The sequence below is a fragment of the Coniosporium apollinis genome (genome assembly GCF_000281105.1).
Source record: "Coniosporium apollinis CBS 100218 chromosome Unknown supercont1.47, whole genome shotgun sequence".
NCBI classification, from domain to species: domain Eukaryota; kingdom Fungi; phylum Ascomycota; class Dothideomycetes; genus Coniosporium; species Coniosporium apollinis.
The window spans coordinates 181,064-199,805 of record NW_006913309.1 but is presented as its reverse complement, the minus strand read 5'-3'; the positions used below and the strand labels follow the sequence as shown (position 1 = coordinate 199,805).

General features: G+C 53.2%; 8 protein-coding genes across 8 annotated transcripts; 4 read left to right on the top strand and 4 right to left on the bottom strand.

Annotated features, from left to right (window-relative positions):
- Window positions 1-1,418: 1,418 nt before the first annotated feature.
- Window positions 1,419-1,688, top strand: W97_07998 (uncharacterized protein; the record flags this gene model as incomplete). The annotated part of the gene is made up of 1 exon (XM_007785867.1): window positions 1,419-1,688. The coding sequence occupies one exon, from the start codon at window positions 1,419-1,421 to the stop codon at window positions 1,686-1,688; it is 270 nt and encodes an 89-aa protein (XP_007784057.1).
- Window positions 1,689-3,168: 1,480 nt separating this feature from the next.
- Window positions 3,169-4,363, bottom strand: W97_07997 (uncharacterized protein; the record flags this gene model as incomplete). The annotated part of the gene is made up of 4 exons (XM_007785866.1): window positions 3,169-3,252; window positions 3,346-3,690; window positions 3,754-4,128; window positions 4,202-4,363. The coding sequence occupies 4 exons, from the start codon at window positions 4,361-4,363 to the stop codon at window positions 3,169-3,171; spliced, it is 966 nt and encodes a 321-aa protein (XP_007784056.1).
- A 1,248-nt stretch (window positions 4,364-5,611) lies between these two features.
- Window positions 5,612-6,670, top strand: W97_07996 (uncharacterized protein; the record flags this gene model as incomplete). The annotated part of the gene is made up of 1 exon (XM_007785865.1): window positions 5,612-6,670. The coding sequence occupies one exon, from the start codon at window positions 5,612-5,614 to the stop codon at window positions 6,668-6,670; it is 1,059 nt and encodes a 352-aa protein (XP_007784055.1).
- Window positions 6,671-8,895: 2,225 nt separating this feature from the next.
- W97_07995 (uncharacterized protein) lies at window positions 8,896-9,804 on the bottom strand (the record flags this gene model as incomplete). Its single annotated transcript, XM_007785864.1, has 1 exon — window positions 8,896-9,804. The coding sequence occupies one exon, from the start codon at window positions 9,802-9,804 to the stop codon at window positions 8,896-8,898; it is 909 nt and encodes a 302-aa protein (XP_007784054.1).
- Window positions 9,805-10,091: 287 nt separating this feature from the next.
- W97_07994 (uncharacterized protein) lies at window positions 10,092-11,129 on the bottom strand (the record flags this gene model as incomplete). The annotated part of the gene is made up of 1 exon (XM_007785863.1): window positions 10,092-11,129. The coding sequence occupies one exon, from the start codon at window positions 11,127-11,129 to the stop codon at window positions 10,092-10,094; it is 1,038 nt and encodes a 345-aa protein (XP_007784053.1).
- Window positions 11,130-11,793: 664 nt separating this feature from the next.
- Window positions 11,794-13,218, bottom strand: W97_07993 (3-carboxy-cis,cis-muconate cycloisomerase; the record flags this gene model as incomplete). The annotated part of the gene is made up of 2 exons (XM_007785862.1): window positions 11,794-13,002; window positions 13,075-13,218. The coding sequence occupies 2 exons, from the start codon at window positions 13,216-13,218 to the stop codon at window positions 11,794-11,796; spliced, it is 1,353 nt and encodes a 450-aa protein (XP_007784052.1).
- A 733-nt stretch (window positions 13,219-13,951) lies between these two features.
- Window positions 13,952-14,463, top strand: W97_07992 (uncharacterized protein; the record flags this gene model as incomplete). Its single annotated transcript, XM_007785861.1, has 2 exons — window positions 13,952-13,976; window positions 14,042-14,463. The coding sequence occupies 2 exons, from the start codon at window positions 13,952-13,954 to the stop codon at window positions 14,461-14,463; spliced, it is 447 nt and encodes a 148-aa protein (XP_007784051.1).
- Window positions 14,464-15,068: 605 nt separating this feature from the next.
- W97_07991 (uncharacterized protein) lies at window positions 15,069-18,457 on the top strand (the record flags this gene model as incomplete). Its single annotated transcript, XM_007785860.1, has 2 exons — window positions 15,069-16,523; window positions 16,673-18,457. The coding sequence occupies 2 exons, from the start codon at window positions 15,069-15,071 to the stop codon at window positions 18,455-18,457; spliced, it is 3,240 nt and encodes a 1,079-aa protein (XP_007784050.1).
- Between the last annotated feature and the right edge of the window lie 285 nt (window positions 18,458-18,742).

The window sequence follows — 18,742 nt, the reverse complement described above, 5'->3', positions numbered from 1 at the left end:
TTAACTCTAGGAAGATGACTTACAGCCGCCTTAGGGTGAGCGATTCCTCGAGCCTTTACTGTGTGGGCCTCCGCTGCATTAGCATATCTTTCTACTAGGGTAGCGGAAGGACCTGCCCTTTAGCGGCCCTCCTTTTCTGGAGGAAGATTTCTGTAAGTATAGAGCGCACAAAGTGTGATAAACAGAGCATGCTCTTGTCTCCACGCGAAATGAGACTAAGGGAGATAACCGAGGAATAGTCCCGCGGCGGATACGGAGAGTAATTCCATGTCTCCATGTCTCCATGTCTCCATGTCTCCATGTCTCAATATCTTAGTGTCTCCACGTCTTAGGTCTCGGTGTCTTAGCGTCTCAGCGTCTTAGGTCTCAGGTCTCAGGTCTCAGGTCTCAGGCTTTTCGGGCTACCCTTAGGCTCCTCTAGGAGAATGCATCATTCCGACCAACCGGTACCCGTCTGTGAACCGACAAACAATGCACCACGCTGCGAGAGTGCGGTTCGGAAATCTAGTGCTAGCGACTCTTGGGAAGTTGCGAGGTCGGCCACTGGCAGTCATCTGGATCCACTACAATGATGGGCAAGAACGGTCACGCGTCTTCTAGTACCCGCCGTCTACATCCTTGTCGAATATTGTCCACAAAGCTACAAATTTGGAAGTCCCTGTTCGCTTCCTTTACAGATTCGTGGATGCCATGTCCTCTGCGTTTTGTGAACTCCGTCGGAAGCTCCTGTAGGACTTGCCGCCGCACCGTGGCGCGCAATAGAGTTGAATATATCATAGAGATTGCCTTGGAGGACTTGCCTTCCAGGCAGGACGTGCCGTACACCGCGGCGTGCTTTGCAATGCTGCAGGCGCGCCGACTTGACGGTTCGTGAAGCCGCTCGATGAGATTCGGTGAGGTTTGCTGGTTTAGCAGGATCGCAGGACGGACGGGACATGCAGTTTTGTACGCTCTTTTCGGGTTGCCTGCGAGATAGTAACAGGCCTGTAACATCTTTGAATCCAGGGAAATTGCTTCATTCAGACGGAAGCGAATTGGAAAGCAGAATCAGAATCATTTTGCAACATGTGGAAACGAAGCGCTCGTACATCGCATGGTCATTTCACTCTTTCGCTCTTTGCTTCACACAATCGCCTTCGACTTTCATCCTGCTCTTCTTCTATGTGCCAATCTCGACACGGTCACCTCGCTCAACACAAGCCGCCATCAATCCCTTTTCGAGTAGGTCTCTCGTCCGTTACAAGGCCGTCGCTCACTCACACGTAACAGCACCAGAACGCAATCCGCGGGAGTCCCCTCCTGGCACAATCCCCCACCTACGTCTCAAAAATCCATCACAAGGTCAGTGCCGCTTGCATCTTTCAACCTCACTCACTTTTCGCTGAGCAAAAGAAACTGACCAACCCGACGCAGACACAATGTTCGAGATGTCTCTCGACGATCAGACTCCTCGCCCCGATCAGACGCCTCTAATCGCCATCAAGATCGAACACTACACCGACATCCTCGGCCAGGCCTACAATGCGGACTACAAGGTCGAACAGTTGAAGGAGTTCGAGAAGGCTAACTCGATCGATGTGGCAGAGATGGAGATGACTGTCAGGGGCAGAGATGCCGCTTTCTTGGAAGAACTACGCCAACGCTTCCCACCCATGAAGCCGGAGGAGGAGGCTTGGGTCCGATACTAGAAGGAGTCCTACGACGTGCTTAAGAGACAACCCCCCGAGCTCGAATGAACGCTCTACCAGTATGCCTTGATCATGCGATTTGTCACCCAACGCTGGCTTGCCCCACTCATCAAGCAAACCGGCGACGGCAAGGGCGAGGCAGCGCAGTAGGTGGGGCATGGGTTGACTCAGGAATGCGAAGGACAGTGGAAGCGTGATGACAGGTGGCTTGATTCGTGCATGGATTCTTGCTCACCTCATGGATGGAAGGCGGCTTAACTCATGGATGAAGATGGTAATGGATGGCGAATGGCTTAACTCAGGGACGGATCTTGCTGTCCCGAGCGCATACTGAGGGAGGACTTTGACTTGATAGGACGGACAACCAGAAGCTCAGCAATCTCGTTATTTCCTCACCCGTGCTCTCGCTGCCTCTTCTTCAGCATGACTGTGTGACTGAACATACCCTTACGCCCGGAGCGCCCTGGCCACCATCTCGACGCTCAAGCCCAGATAATTACACAGCGTGGATCAGTGCCGGCATCCCGGATCAAGCCATCAGTTGTTGTCTCCACGCGAAATGAGAGTGAGGGAGATGACCGAGGAATAGACGCGCGGCGGACACGGAGAGTGATTTCACGTGGCCTTGGTTTTGCTGGCCTCTGCAGCACGGCGCACCGCATTTTGATGCGCAATAAGGCGGAGTTTGAGGCACGATGCACGGCACTCCACTGGCCGCTACAGAACGGCTTTCCGCTACGCAACGAGGCGGAGCTTCGCGGCAGGCTGAGGGCCAGAAAAGATCAGCTTGTCCGAGCTTCCTTGCACGACGCCAGACAGCATCTCCTCTCAGACTTGTGTGATACTTGCCCGTCGCTGTCCCTCTCAGACGTCCCCTTGTGATTCCCCATTGCGTCCAGACGTAGCCCACGGCGAAGTGTGGTGTTGTGCACCCGCCGGGAGTTGCGACGTCGGCGGTCCCTTGGGATATAGCTTTGCCGACAAATCCCGCGTCCTTTTGTGCCCACACCCTTGTCCGCAGCCTTCCGATGAAGAGTTTACGTCTCATAAACCTCGCGGCGGTGCGTTTAGGCCCGAGTGAAGCTCTTGTCGGACAGTGCGCAGCGTTGTACCCACCCAAACGGCACTACGTTTCGAGGTGTTGTGGTACCGTAATGTGAACTTAGGTAAGTGCTGGTGGTTGAGCGCCCGGAAGAGCTTGGGGAGAGAGTGAGATTGTGCGGGTTTGTAGGCAGTTGGTTGAGCTGAATGGGTTGGATGCGTGAGGGAGTACGTGGAGGCCAGCGGTTACACTATAATGTCTGCTTGCCATCGATCGGCTTCATTCTTCAATCTATACGATAGTACAATATGGAGCACAGAATTAACGTTTAGAACGCTTGAATGCCGAATAGGAGAGTTCTAAGAGCTACGTGTCGGCCATTGACTACAGCATACCCGGTTGGCGGCTAAAGTCCCAAGTTGATTACGAGTGAATCAATCATTCTGGGTCTGCAAAGAAGCGTGCCCAGTCGTGTTGACGGACGAAGTCTTCAAAGGTCGTCAGATTCCCCTTGACTTGGATCTACACAAGCCGCAATCGTTAGCAATGTGTTGTGGCAAACGGGTGGCCCATATGATTCCTAGCACGTAAGGCGAGGCTTGTAACGAAACTCACATCGTCAGCATTAAGAGTCTCCATGTTTCCCCAAAAGCCAAAATCGTTGAGATAATTGAACATGTCTTCGAATACCGCCCCAATCCCCGGCAGGGACCTGGTCAACTGGCCCGCTGGCATCTGCTCATACTTGACTTTGTAGCCACAAACTTTTGAAAAGTTTGCCGCAGCTTCTTTGTAGGTTAGAGTTGTCGACGCAGCTACTACTGGTTTTCCCTTCAATGATTGTGGAGGGTGGTTGAGCAATGCAGACACGAAGAGTCCCACATCGTTACGGGCTGCAAGATGGGGAATGGGTATGGATGGATTTGCCGGGTTCGAGATAACGAAGGCGCCATCAGCGCGCTGTACTTCAGTAAGTCTGGAAGAGCATTGGACGGATTTCTGAGGGTTCCGCCGTAAGCCTACCTTCCTTGGCTTGTTGATGTCGAACTCGATGTAATTCTCCATGAAGTAGCCACACCACAAGCTGATCGTCACATCAGCAAGTTTCCTTCCTTCCGGATCTGGGCTCAGGTTCTCGATATATTGAGAGATCTTTGCCTTCCCATTGATGTGGGCTAGAGTTCGTATGCGACCACCAGACGATCGTACTGGATCCGGGAGTGATGAGAAGATGAAATGCGTCAGCGTCGACAGAGTTGTCGCGGCAGCCTGAGCAATTTTCTTTCCCTTGTCGACCTCCTCGGTCTCCGAGACGACCCACGGGTCAGGGTGCCCAGACGATAGGTGTGCAAAAAAAGGCTTCCAAAAGTCTGTCATAGCGAAAATGGCTGTGGCTCCCTATTGGCGACCGTCAGTATTGAAGATCGTTCAGCACAGAGTCGTGTTCTGAGTGAACAATGGGTCTTCGAACCTTGAACGCTGCCACGAGAGACTCTTCGTCGCTCATATCTGCGGCTACCATCTCCACACCCTTCGCCTTCAGGAGCTGGGAGGCTAAGGAGTCAGGATTCCTAGTGAGGCCGCGGAGCTTGAGTGCGGGATGCTGCTCGCGTACACGCTCGATGACAGACATGCCCTGTGAGACAGTTATGGAGTCAAACTTTGCTATGCTTCAAGACTCAGAGGACATGATGTTACCTGGTTACCGGTAGCGCCCAGAATCACAAGTAGCCCCTCCATCATGATATCTCGATGTAATTAGAGAAAGGATTGATGCTTCGATGATATTTGCGCGATGGAAGGAACTATCTTATAACACGAGAACAGGATACGGGAAACCGCTCCTTATATAGACTGAAGCGATGGATGTGCACTATCCATTCGTCAATGATGTCCCCCCGGAAGCCCACAGACTGCGAACTGTCAGCAGTCTGATAGCATGAAAATGGAGAAGCGTGCACGACCGCGACCCGCACATGTCCGCCCCCAAAGGCGTGGAGTTCCACCACGGCCGTAACAGCGCCGCCGTCATTGCGGGCTTAGTGGTCGCAAGTAGGATGGATCTTGCGGAGACTTGATTGTCTCCGCCGCATGTATCTGGCACATGTCGCCCCGTAGGCTCTAGACACGATATTTTCGCAAGACGATGAGCATAGGTCTTGCGGATGCACAGCCCATCCTGCGAAATATCCTGGAGGTTCACTTGCTGTGGTCTTTCATCCATCTGCTCAGCAGCAGAGATCCGCATAGGTGGCGGCGCACGAACGCGTGTCCAGCGGTGCTTTGATGGGAACAGCGGGCTCCGCATCGAGGCTGAGTCAAAGCATCGGCATGCCGCTCTACTACTGTCGCTTGCAGTATTCTGCAGAAAATCGTGCCCTTAGAGCCCGCTACTGCTTACGAGATGGTTACAATGGAGTATAATATATGGAAGAGGTATTACGATATTTCTATTTACTTTATAACCTTAAGAAGCCTTGAGCGCGCGGCGCGCAGCTATCTAAACCTTTACTTAAACCCCGTCTTAAGACAGTTAAGATTTTCACACGTTCCGCCAAGATATGCAGCTACGTTATGCAAAGAACAGTAGCATCAAGTTTAAAACATCATGGATTCGATGATATACGGCTATTTCTACGCGTGCGCGGCCTTACGGCTTCAAAATGGTGGTTACGGTTAAATAGTGAGGTAATCACCGACCCCCGGCTCCGGCGACCAAAATACTGCAAGCAAGAATAGCTTGGACCTTCCTTGAAAATCCAGTTCTCTCGCCTTCAGAGGCCCCAAAAGCGAAATGTCTTCCCGCCGCAGATCGTGCCAGGCCTGTTTCCAGTCGAAGCGTCGATGCGATTTAACGTATCCGGCCTGTTCCCGCTGCACAATGAGAGCGCTTGCCTGCGAATACTTTAACGGAGCTGCCCAAGCCAACGCTGCAGCGCCTCCTGACCTGCCCAGCTTGAACGAGGCAGACAACCGCTGCCTTGGTGTGTTCAGTGCCGGTCAAGCAGAAGAGTTGCCCGCCTTACCTTTACTTACCCCATCGTGGTCACCTTCTGATCTCAACTTGCTAGTTGGATTTGAAGGAGTGCTCTCACAGGGGTCAACTTCAAGCCCGCTCCTAAGTCAGAACCTCGGACTTGCGGTGACCGCAACGGCGGCGATGACCGAGGATCAGCTGCGCTACTGCGTGAGGGAGCTGTCAAGCTATCCGAAGATGTTTGTGCGTGACGGTCTGACGCCTTTTATCCATCGGCGTCTATACCACGAGCAAATGCGAAAAGAGATCCGGAGTGGGTATTCTGTATGCGCAGCATACATGAGCAAGAACTCTGCAAACGAGGACATTGTCTTTCGTGTCCTGGAAGCCGCCGTCCAAGAGCTACTCGAACCGCCTACTTCATGGGATTTTGCAGATAATCTCGCGCATGTTCAAGTCTTGATACTATTCCAAATCATCAGGCTGTTTGATGGGAACATCCGTCAGCGCGCCATGGCTGAGCAGCAGGAGGCTATCCTCGACGACTGGGTAGACCAGCTCCGGCAACGAACAACGAGCGAAGCACCTCTCAGTTGGTCGCCTTGGCAGCTATGGATCTTCACTGAGAGCGTCCGACGCACCGTCTTGTGCTCTTTCATGTTGAAGGGCATTTACTTTGCGATGAAACAGGGCTACTGCCACGTCATTGGGGTACTCTCTCAACTTCGGCTTTCACCTCAACCGGCACTTTGGGGCTTGCAGTCAAAGGCCCAATGGCAGATGGCCACAAAGAGTTCGGAACCTTCTCTTGTCACATATGAGAGTTTTGGATTTCTATGGGAAAGCGGTCGCATTCCTGAAATTGGGAGGTTCGAGAAGATGCTACTGGTTGCTTGTAAAGGCGAGGATAGGGTGGAAGAAGGGCTTCTTGATCCTTTAAGGCGCACTCAACCGGATCTTTAAAGAGATTTTCAACTTGATCATAACATAAATAGATACGACTACCCTTGACGCCAGCCGTGTGCGCATTTCTGTCTTCTAAGAACGCGCCTCTATCCCACTGTCCCTAATATATACCACACATATAGCACCCTGAATGCCATAGACCCACAGCCATACTATTCACCGATCCATCCATCCAACTCCACAAGTCTCCTTACCACATCACAACCTCATTGCTTCCCAAATCCATTCCCGGATCATCGATCTTCCTCGCCAACACTTCATTAAGCATCACCCTCAATCTCGACACGAGCACCCCTATGCCCATCTAGCCTCTCAAGTGGAGCCATCCATCAACGATCAAGCCGCAGCCGAACGTGTCGAGGCTGATCGGGCCGGAGAAGAGAAGGAGGATATATACATTAAGTGCTGTTCTTTTCACGTCAGCCATATCTACTTTTACCTTCGACAGGCTGCGATCATGGTTCGATCATGCTCTAGAGTTCGAGTAGGGGGTCCTTACGTGATAATTCGCGTATGAAGACCTTAATCGTCCCCATCTTGCTAAAGTAGCTAATGAACCCCGCTCCACCTGGGAATCCCTGCGCAGCGAACGACGTTGAGCTCGGATGCACGAGCACGCCCATTCTACTAGTTGAAGTACAGTACCTTATTGTCTTGGCCTCAGGACCCTGCTCCACAGCGCCAGAAACAGATGCCACGAAGCGCTTTTCCGGCAGCTCAATGCGCGCGATTTGCAAATTGAAGAAGCTAGCTGTGAGGGCACGGAGAAGGGTATCGTTACCGTTATGGTGGTTGTATAATGCCGAGGAAGAGGTACTGGACGTATAGCTGACCGGGATGAAGCATGTTCCCTTGAGAGAGAGGAAAGGTATTGCGACCTGTTGGAAGTCATGTCGTTGAGCGTCTGTGGAGAAGGAAAGTTCTCGTCGCACCAGGCGCGCAGCTCGCGGCAATGGAGGCCTTGTTCGCGTATAGCAAGGTATTGACATAAAATGTCCGACGAGAGCTTTATTGCTTCGACCGAGAATGAACGGACATGTGCAACCCTATCTGAGGCGAAATCCTCTAGCAGGGTAGTGTAACCCAGGCAACTGGCGTTCCATCGTCGTTGCAGAATAGCCAAAAATAGTAGAGGCAATGTTAACTCCTTATCTGTCGTGGTCGAATAATTTTGGCATTGGTATGGCTCACCATGTCTGTCTGACGCGCGGTCAAGTCTTCGCAACCGTCTCGTTCGATTCTGACGATCTTGGGCCGCCAAACGGATAGGGTGCCCTCTCTGACCACCCGTACTCAATACCTAGCCTCATGACTGCACGGATATTGCTATTGGACTTTAGGATATAATCCTCAGCCAGCCGGCATACCGCCCTCCTCTTCTGACTGTACGAGACCGTTGGGGCAAATAACTGACTTCCTGAGTTTTTGAAAGCGGGAAACATGCTCAGTTGCTTTTTTGCACCTGGCTGCATGTTTTAACGTTTGCCCCAAAAACTGAGGAATCTGCATAAGGCCAAAGTCGATCTCCAGATCCTCCAGCTTGTGTAATTTCGAGAGGAAGAGCGCGATCCAGACATTTACGTTTTCCTTTGCCAGGGGAACCTTCCAGTCTTTATCGTTTAAAACGCGCATCGCACCAACAGCATCCACTGCTCTCTCTACCTCGTCCTCTGTCAAATCTTTCAAATGAAGCATGGGTCTGCAGTAATCATCGTTGAGGTCGTAACCTAGCCGGACCTATTTGATACGAGCAGACAGCGCCGGACGCTCCGTGATGCTGCGGTACAGCGAACTAATCCTAAGGTTGCTAACTGGGTCTTTACTAAAGTAATTATTGTTAGTCTAAGTCAAATCGATTTTATGGTATAGCTTTGGCTCGATAATTTCTCGTAGTAGCCTGCAAGTGCTGGAGAGCGAGGCTATGTCGGTCGCATCCAACTGATCAATGAGGTGTAGCAGTAGCTCTGTGGAGAGGTCGTAGAATCCCAGCTTTTTGATTTGCAGGACCGTATTATTGCAAAAAGGGATTATGATGAAGGTATTAGAATGCTGATACTGAGAAGAGAGACAGAGTAAAGGTACGAGGTCGGGTCGGAAAGTATCTAGCCGAGTTGGGCCTAGATGTGTACCTGGCTAGTTAATATAGCTAGTTCACTATTTACATAGCCATTTTTAAGCGGCTAGATCGGACACCAAATTGTATTTAGTATCCTCTTCCTCTCCTAGGGCGTTGTTCCTTGTGTAGATGAGTGCTTCTCTATAAAAGCAAGGACGTTCTTCACGTAGTCCTCCGGATTCTCCTCTGCCACATTATGGCCCGACTCCTTCACGCGCGTTATCTGAACATTCTCATGAACCTCCGCCACCGACCTCTCGGCCATCTCCGCGATCGGACTCATGGCACCATTCAACGCCAGCGTCGGAACTCGACATCTCCCCTTCTCTTCAACCCAGACCTTGTTCTCTTCCGCGTCTCTCTCAAATGCCCTGTATATGCCAAACGCGCATCTCATCGCCCCAGGTTGCGAGTACATTGACGTATAGTGTTCTAGATCCTGCAAAGAGGTTGCGGTACTGTTGTATGACTCTGTATCGAAGAAGTGCTGGAGGTAGATTCGTTCATGCCCAGCGACCAGCGCTTCTGGCAGATCAGGCACGCTCTGGAACGAGAAATGCCACAGTGAGTCCTTGCTCGCTTCGTACGCGGATGTGCCAGGTAGCGGGCATTCGCCCCAAGCAACGCTGGCGACATGCTCGGAGTAGCGTGAGGCGTAGGCATATGCGATGAGGCCGCCGATATCGTGGCCGACCAGGTGGACTGGCTCGCGAATGTTGAGATGTATGCGTATGAGCTTTAGCAGGTCAGCGGCCATGACTGTCTTGGTGAAGCCGCTTGCTGGTTTGGAAGATCGGCCTGCGCCTCGATAGTCAGGTGCGAGAACGCGATAGCCAGCATCGGCGAGCGGGATGATGACATGCCGGAATTGATACGATGTCTGGGGGAAGCCATGAACAAGGAGAATAGTGCCTTTGTAGGTGTTTGATGGTGGGGGGCAGTCAAGATAGTGGAGTCGGAGTTGTGAGTCTAGCAAGGCGACGCACTGTTTCCAGCGACCACTAGGAGATGTCATGGTGAGTTGCACGGTAGCAAGCTTGGGGACAGCTTGAAGATTCTGTGGGAATAGCAATCTTCCCGTCTTTTTACTGATTAGTCGGTTGCAAACTCTATTAGCAATGGCCTTTTCGGGTGGCCCCTGGACGGCGATGAGGGGATGAGTGGCGGTCGGCAGGATATGGTCACGTGAGTGTTAAATCATTACCACCATCACCACGCTACAAAGAACGAAGTTTAGTGTGCAATTTTCTAGATGAAGCCGCTTTACAATGATTTGTTCATCCGCACCTCGGTTCGTACTGTTCACAGCTCAACTACAATCTTTCCCGTTCCGGTGCCCTTCTGCTGACGCCTCAACGCATCTGGAAGGCCCTCCAAACCTTCAAAGACCTTGTCGACAACAATCGGCAAGGCCCCACTCTCAATTCCGCGCGAGACATATTCCATAGCCCTCGCCAGCGCCTGATCATTGGCTGGTATATTCAGGCCCGGATGGCCCGTGAAGTCGAACACCATGAACGTATCCAGCTTGACTGTCTTGACCATGAGCTGAAGCACAGGAAAGGGAACCGGCGACGAATCCATGGCACCATAAACGACCCAGTGCCCAAACTGACGCACGCAGTTTACTATTGCCTCGCTCATCGGACCAGCGATACAGTCGTATGCGATGTCAACTCCCTTCCCTCCAGTGATTGCATGCACGCGCTCGACAAGATCTTCCTCGGCGGTCGCGATCACGTAGTTCGCTCCGGCCTTCTTGAGCGCGTCCGCTTTTGCGCTCGAGCGGGACGTCGCTATGACAGTGGAGCCGGCCGCGCGAACCATACTGATGGCAGCGAGACCGGTTGTACTGCTCGCAGCGGTAATCAAGACCGTTTGAAAGGGCTTCAACTGACCCAGGTCGAAGAGGCCGTAGTAGTTGGTGAAGTAGGCAAAGGTGAAACTGGCGGCCTGGATCTTGTCGAGATTCCTCGGTGTATGCATGAGGGCGCGTTCCGGCAGCACAGTGAGCTCCGCAAAGTTGGCGTATTCTGCTACTGAGAAGGCGGGGATCGCACTGACGCGGTCCCCAACACTGAATTGTTTGACACCTTCGCCGATGGCATCCACAGTCCCGGCAATCTCGTAGCCGATCTTCGAAGGTAAGGCTGGCGGCTCGAGGTACTGGTTGGCAAGAAACAAAGAGTCGGCGTTGTTCAGGCTCATTGCCTCGACCCGAACGCGGACATGCCCGGCAGAGGGGTAAGGAACCTCCTCCTCCTTCAGCTGTAGCTTTTCGGGTCCGCCATACTCATTGAAGCGGTAAACACGAGCTTGTTTTCCGCCTGCAGGAGCCATGGAGGAATCAAAGGGCTACGACGCGAGCGGACAATTGTACAGTGCTTAAGATGTGCCAGAAGTCGCGGATTTCACAGCGGTCGTGAGGGGAGCCCATAGAGGCTTGCAGCAGCATATGTACCCATAATGCTTCGGTGATGAAGCCTGGCAGTCAAAATGTCAGCAAGATTGCTCAGCAGCCTACATATGTAGGTTGACGTGAAGCAAGGCGATAGGTATTGAGAAAACAGATGCTGATCAAGAGAGTGGTGCTGACCAAGCGCACGCTCAGGGCTCCGATTGGTTGACTTGAAATCCTAACATTCTGTGACATCTCTTGCTGAGAGATGTTGTTTTCCAAAGCACAAAATCTCGTGCATAGCGCAATGCAGACGTTGATCTCACGTCGAGCGGGAAAACAGTCTCATTGCGCATAGCTATCTAGTGTTCACCACGACTTCACAGAGTAATCTATGATCAGCCGCCACGATAAATCTCGGGAGTGAAGGACAGAATGACATGCCTTGAGTTAGCTATTCAGACCGCGTTGTGAAGCATTACCATGATCTCAGAGGGAGGTTTATCGTTGCTGCAGCCCTGGGTCCCAGGGTCTGCGGTGAAGCCTTTTCTGTCCGGCGTCACTTCACATCTCTGCACCATCACCCCGTGGCTGATGGATCCAACCTTACGCCCGGAGCACCCTGTCCACCATCTCGACACTCAACCCCAGATAGTTTGCAGGATCACACAGCTTTTCCAACTCTTCTCTTTCAAGCTTCACCTCCTCGCACTCAACCAGCAGGTCCAGTAAAGGTCTTCCTTCCATCTGCGCTCGACGACAGAGATCGTACACTAGATCATGCGCGTACTGCCTGCCTATCTTTTTCCCCAACCCCATCATCACCGCCTCGCTTACGATCGTGCCCTTGGTGATTTCAAGGTTCTTCGCCATAGCGTCTGGGTGCACTTCCAGTCCCGCCAGCAGTTCCGCCGCATGCTTCAAGGTTGCACACGTAAGCGTGCAAATCTGCGGCAGCACGATCCACTCAATCTCCCAGGGCCCAGTCGAGCGCTCGTGATCCTCCACCATCGCCTCCACAAGGCTGGCGGCGAGCTGCCGCACAGTAGCCGCCATGGCCGTGATGTAGGCGCAGCCGATGGGATTGCGCTTCTGTGGCATGGTCGAAGACGAGCCACGATGCGGCTTGTACGGCTCCGAAACCTCGCCGACCTCCGTCTGCATGAGGAGCTTTACATCGAATGCGAACTTGGCGCAGGTGGCAGTCAGCATGGCGAAAAGGTTTCCAACTTCGGCGATGCGGTCACGTTCGGTGTGCCAAGCAATGTCAGGTACTTCAAGACCGAGTTCCGCCGCGAGGAGTTCCTGGCAGTCCAAAGCTTTGTCGTGGCCGTGAGAACATAGCGTTGCGAGTGTCCCGGCGGCGCCGCTGAACTCTAGGACTAAGAGACGCGGGTACAGCTCCCTCAAGCGTGCTTCGTGGCGCTTGAACGTGGCCAGGAGGCGGGCAAGCTTGAACCCGAAGGTCATCGGTACCGCTTGTTGAAGGTTTGATCGTGCGGCCATCGGCGTTTCCCGATATCTCTGACATAGGTCCTCCAGACTCAGAATTATAGTAGTGAGATCAGAGTCGACAATCTTGAGCGTGTCGCGGAGCTGGAGAATTGTGGCCGTGTCGGTGACATCTTGAGTTGTAGCTCCCCAATGGGCCCATTCTCCAAGACCAGCCTCAACATCATTGACATTCTTGACCAGCTGTTGGACTGCCGGTAGAACAGGGTACCCTATCGTTACTGTCTGTTTCTCTAACTCCTCAAAGTCAAACTCTTCCAGTCGGCAGTGCTTGCCGATCTCATCTGCCGCTTTATGAGGAATCTGAAGCAATGCAGGTCAGAGTAGTCCGATAATTTGTGCTTGCTGTACGAGCGGTAATGTGCAATGGCCTACTATACCGAGTTCTGCCTGGACCTTGGCCAGCGCTGCCTCGAAACTGAGGTAGTAGCTGGTTCGAGTCTTATCGGACCAGACTGCAGCGCTTTCCTCTGTCGAGAGTATTTTGCGGAAGATCACTGAGTCAGATACGGAAGTCATGTTGCAGTGACAGAGGGTTACGATGTTTCAAGGGGACGAATTTGAAAATGCAAAGAGCGAGTCGATGCTTTGGAACTGTATATAAAGTCAGATCAAATCGGTTGAGATTTTCGCACCGGGCAGTGCTATGAGGAGTAGAGCTCCAACTGATCAAGACTCCCCAGATAACGTATCGAAGCACGTATGTCAGTGTAAAGTGCAGGCAGCTCTCATCGACGTTGGATCAAGGGACCGCACGCGTGAGCGCGTGCCTGGCCTATGACGTCACGCCGTTGGCACCACCAGATCACGAACCTCCCTTGAACTCACTTCGTCCTCAATAAGCTCGACACAGCGATGTTCTGATCCTACCGCCTCACCATGAGATGAATCTCCAGGGCTGGTGTCCATCAGTATGGCCGCCATCACGCTGTCTGGAATCAGGTGACTTGGCGTGTCGCGGCGACGCGTGCAGGGCAGATCTCATGAAGCGGGCTTGACATTTCACGCCCTATGGTAAATTTCTTGTGCTCTTAGCGTCTCGGGATTTCGTATATGATCTGGCTTCGGTTCAGCACTGACAGGTTTCACCCTCCGTGGAGATTTACTTCCTTTCAGACTTGAGTTCACTCCCTGGTAGTCCGACAATCCAGCCGAATTTCACTATAGCGAGATGGCAGCCTCAACCGGTTTCCCAGCTGAAGGCGGCTGTGACTGCGGTCACATCAGATACCGCATGGAAACAGCCCCAATCATGTGCCACGCCTGCCACTGTACCTGTGCGTCCTCGCACCAAAGTGCGCCAACAGCACTCAACAGACTTCAAGCCTAACACCAAGAGCAGGGTGCCAACGCGAGACCGGCTCCGCCTTTGTCCTCAATGCCACGATCGAGCTTTCTCGCTACACCAACCTCGGCGCAGACCCTATTCTTACAAACATCCCCTCGGCGACAGGTCAGGGCCAGTGCATTGCCCGCTGTCCCAAGTGCTACATCGCCGTCTGGAGCGTCTACGGTGGTGGGTCTGATATGCCGTTGCGCACAGTCCGCGTCGGCACGCTGGACGACCCAAATGTCTGTCCGCCGCAATGTCACATCTATACATCGACGAAGCAGAAGTGGCTGAAGCTGCAGGACGGGCTGCCGGAACACGCGGAGGAGTATGACAGAGAAAAGTACTGGGACAAGGAGAGCCTTGAGAGGATGGCCAAGGTGCGGGAGGAGATTAAGAGGCTGAAGGAGGAGGGGAAGAATGTCAGTCTGTAGGCGAGTGTCACATCTTGTGGCCCATCTGAGGGGGTTTAGTATCGTCGAGAGTTGAGTTCTTAGTCCAGCGAGTCACCGAATCAAGATACTCCTCACGTGTAACGGTAGCTGCGTTGGCATGGACCCGGTTATAGGATCCACCGCTGCTGTTAGTATGGCACTGGTTATCTTGCTGTGCCAATCTACGATTTGGCTGTGCCAGTGCCATTGCGGATTTACCGTGGGCACATTCAATGCACTGAAGCTATCAGGATGAGAGGATGGCACATGTCACGTGACATCTGTTTCCCGACCAGTCGAGAGTGCACCGACGGCGAAGCTACGAGCACTCTTAGAAATGCATCCCAATGCAGGATTGCTGTAAGTTTTCTCCCCTTCGGAAGCTGAAGCCATCACTAGAAGAGTGATGTTCGATATGCGGGGAAATGGATTTCCCCGCTGAAGCTGAAAGGCGGCGCAGCAGGCAACAGCGAACTCGCTGCTAAAGGGCAGCCTTATCACAACTATAATTCAATGACATTCATTGCAATTTTTCCATCAATTCCTTATCCCATTCATCGATTCATACCATGACTAGAACAAACCAACCAGCTCGAGGACAAGGCATGGGTTACATTTGCGGGTTCTACTATACCATCCCAGTGCACAGCCAGTGGCACATCGCCTATCAGAAACACTATCTACCTCAAGTTGAGCTCAAAGCACATACGACTGTCCTGTCAACGACCTCGCGTACGAAGCTCACACAAGCCTTTATCAACCCTTCCGACAAAGGCATCAAGCAACTCCGGTATACCTTTCCACTCTACAATGGCGTCAGCGTCGTTGGCTTCACGTGCCACGTCGGCGACCGAGTGATCGAGGGTGTGGTCAAAGAAAAAGAAAAGGCACGTGCTGTGTATCAAGAAGCCGTCGACCGCGGCGAAACCGCTGGTCTGTTGGAGCAGCTGCCCGATGCCTCCGACGTTTTCACCACGACTGTCGGTAACGTGCCAGCGGGTGCTAAGATCGTCGTCGAGATCACCTACCTTGGGGAGTTGAAGCACGATGCTGAGGTTGATGGCATCCGGTTCACCATTCCAACATCCATCTCACCCCGGTATGGCACCTACCCCGGAGAGCTCGCCCGGGCTGGCGGCAGCCCAGCGCAGTCGAACGGTGGCATGCAGATAACTGTGGACGCTATCGTGAGCGAAGGCTCTTTCATCCGGAAGTTACAGTCGCCGAGTCATCCCATCGCGGTCTCGATGGGCACTACATCGACCGCGCCGGACGAAGATCCCCAGATGACCAAGGCATCCGCAACGCTCACCCTTGGTAGCTGCGAGCTTGAGAAAGATTTCATACTCCAGATTGTTGCCAAAGATACTGGCGTACCAAAAGCGATGCTGGAAACTCATCCCGCTCTGCCTCATCACCGCGCACTCCTGGCAACCCTAGTGCCGAAGTTCTCTCTACCAGCAGCCAAGCCAGAGATCGTCTTCGTGTGCGATCGAAGCGGCAGCATGGGTGGCAGGAAGATGCCTGCAGCCGTTTCGGCCCTCAAGATCTTCCTCAAGTCGCTTCCCATCGGCGTCAAGTTCAACATTTGCTCCTTTGGCAGCAGCCACTCATTCCTCTGGCCCAAGAGCCAGTCTTACAGCCAAAGCACGCTTGATGAAGCTGTTAGGCACGTTGAGATATTTCAGGCCAACTACGGCGGTACAGAAATGTATGCGCCGCTCATGGCCACCATCGAGCGCCGGTTCAAGGACATGTCACTCGAGGTCATGCTATTGACCGACGGCGAGATCTGGGATCAAGATCAGCTGTTCACATATCTTAACAAAGAGGTTAATCAGAGTACGGCGCCGATCCGAGTGTTTACGCTCGGTGTGGGTAACAGCGTTTCGCATGCGCTTATCGAGGGTGTGGCACGGGCGGGCAACGGCTTTTCGCAAGCTATGGGCGAGGAAGAGAAGCTCGATACGAAGGTCGTTCGCATGCTCAAGGGGGCGTTGTCTCCTCATGTTAATGACTACACCATCGAGATCGTGTACGGCAAGGGTCTAGATACAGAAGTGAGTTCGTTCCAACCTATTCCTTGCGCTTCTGCTAGACTAAGAAGAACCTCTGCATTTGCTGTGCAATTTGGTGGAAGAATTTCGCCGGCACCCAAGACTTGTACTCTCTCCATGACGTTCACAATCGCACTAACTGTTGGAATTAGGCTCCGGGCAACGCGGACACGGACACAGATGAAGAGGACTTCGAGATCATTGAGAAAGTCTCCGACTGCCTGCGGGTCAAGCTCGATCTGTCTAGAGAAGCACCTCAAGAAGAAAAGCCGCTGGCCGCGCCAAAGCCGATCTCTCTATTCGACACCTCCGTCGACCTCGACAAAGACGAACCGATGCCTGCCGATCACGATGGCCAAGCGCGTTACAAACACTTACCACACATCTCAGTACCCAAGCTCCTTCAAGCACCGCATCGCATTCCGCCTCTCTTCCCCTTCATCCGGACCTCCATCTACCTGCTCATGTCCCCCGATACCGAACAGAAGCATCCACCGAAGTCCGTCATTCTGCGCGGGACGTCCCAGCACGGGCCGCTGGAGCTCGAGATCCCAGTACAGGTCTTAGAGCAGCCGGGCCAAACGATTCATCAGCTCGCCGCCAGGGAAGCCATCCGTGAGCTTGAAGACGGCCGAGGCTGGCTCACGGAAGCCAAGTGCGAAGATGGGACGTTGCTAAAGGACAAGTATCCGGGCCGCTTTGAAGAGATGGTTGAACGAGAGGCTGTGCGCCTAGGGCTGCAGTATCAGGTCGGCGGGAAGTGGTGCTCTTTCGTAGCTGTTGAGGCGAACAGCAAGGCGAAAGACCGCGATGGGGATGAAACCATGGCCGAGCACGTAGGGTATCTCGATGACGACCAAAGAGCAGATGAGTACAGCAGCATTAATTCTCCATCGGCAGCAACTAGTCCACAGAACTACAAATACAGTAGCCTCAGCCGTATGTCACTCAACGTTGACCGTCGCTATGTAGGGCATGCGCCATCGGTTCTCGAATCAAGCCAGAGCGAGGCTCGGCGAGGGCCGCAAAAGCAGCTATTGGCCATGTCGCAGGCACCCGCGCAGTCAGGATCCGCTCTCTTCGGCGGGTCTGCCTCTGCATTCGGCAGCTTCGGCGCGCAGCAGCAGCAACAGCAACAGTCGCAGCAACAGTCATTGCAGGGTACGTCCGCTCAGGCGATTGAGCGCGGCTCTGTGTTGGGCCGCAGGAAATCCTCCGGCAGGGACCAAGTGCTCAGCGCCCGCAGCCCACCACCACCAGCATCACAGTTGGGGTACAGTCTCTTCGGCAGCTCCGCTTCCCCAACTTCTTCTGGTGGCCTCTTCAGCGCTGCTGCTCCGTCGTATGACCGAACACCGGCTCTGGCGGGGCGTAGCCTGGACATCGAGTCACAGGACGATAACGCTGACCAGATCCGGGAAATCGTGGCGCGTGTTGCTGAGCGTGGCGAGAAGCTCGAGGGCGCTGCCATGAGGTCTCGCGAAGCGCAAAAGGCGGGGATGGAGGATGTGTGGGCTTCAAGGGGAGCGCGTTACTTTTCGATGGGCTCCAAGAAATCTCCGAGAGCCCAGATGGCTTCCAGGGCTGAGGCGGTCCAGGACCGGTCGAGGACGACGGGTGATAAAGCAAGAGACCTGATTGAGCTGCAGACATTCGAGGGGTTCTGGGAGTGGATGCCGGAGCTGCTGTCCGTGTTGGGGGTTACGGAGGAGAGGATGGCAGAAATGTGGACGCGGGTAGGGTGGATGGACCGGAGGACATTTGCTACGCTGACGGTCGTCGCGTTCTTCGAGGGTAAATTGGGAGATGAGAGGGACGTTTGGGAGCTCGTGGTTGGGAAGGCTAGGGCATGGCTTGAGGGGGAGATGGAGGAGATTGGGGATGGGAAGACGACAGTTGAGGAGGTGCTTGAAAAGGTGAAAGGCTGGATAGAGTAGCGGTACGGTAGCTTTGGCGGTGGGATGGTTTGAGTAACAGTGAGTGGGTAGATTAGGGAGAATGGGAATCGAGATCGCTGTAGATGATTAAGCAGTAATGAAGAGTACGTAAACAATGGAGTATAAGCCCCTACAGTCGTGGAACGGACTTCCGGTGGTGAGTTGTGAGATGTCCAGTATTTCCCATGACTGGGCATTGTAAAAGGGCGACGTCTCCCTGACTCACGCATTTCTTTAGGCATTCCAGAGAAAAAAGTTTGACGAGTCAGTTACATCTAAAGGATT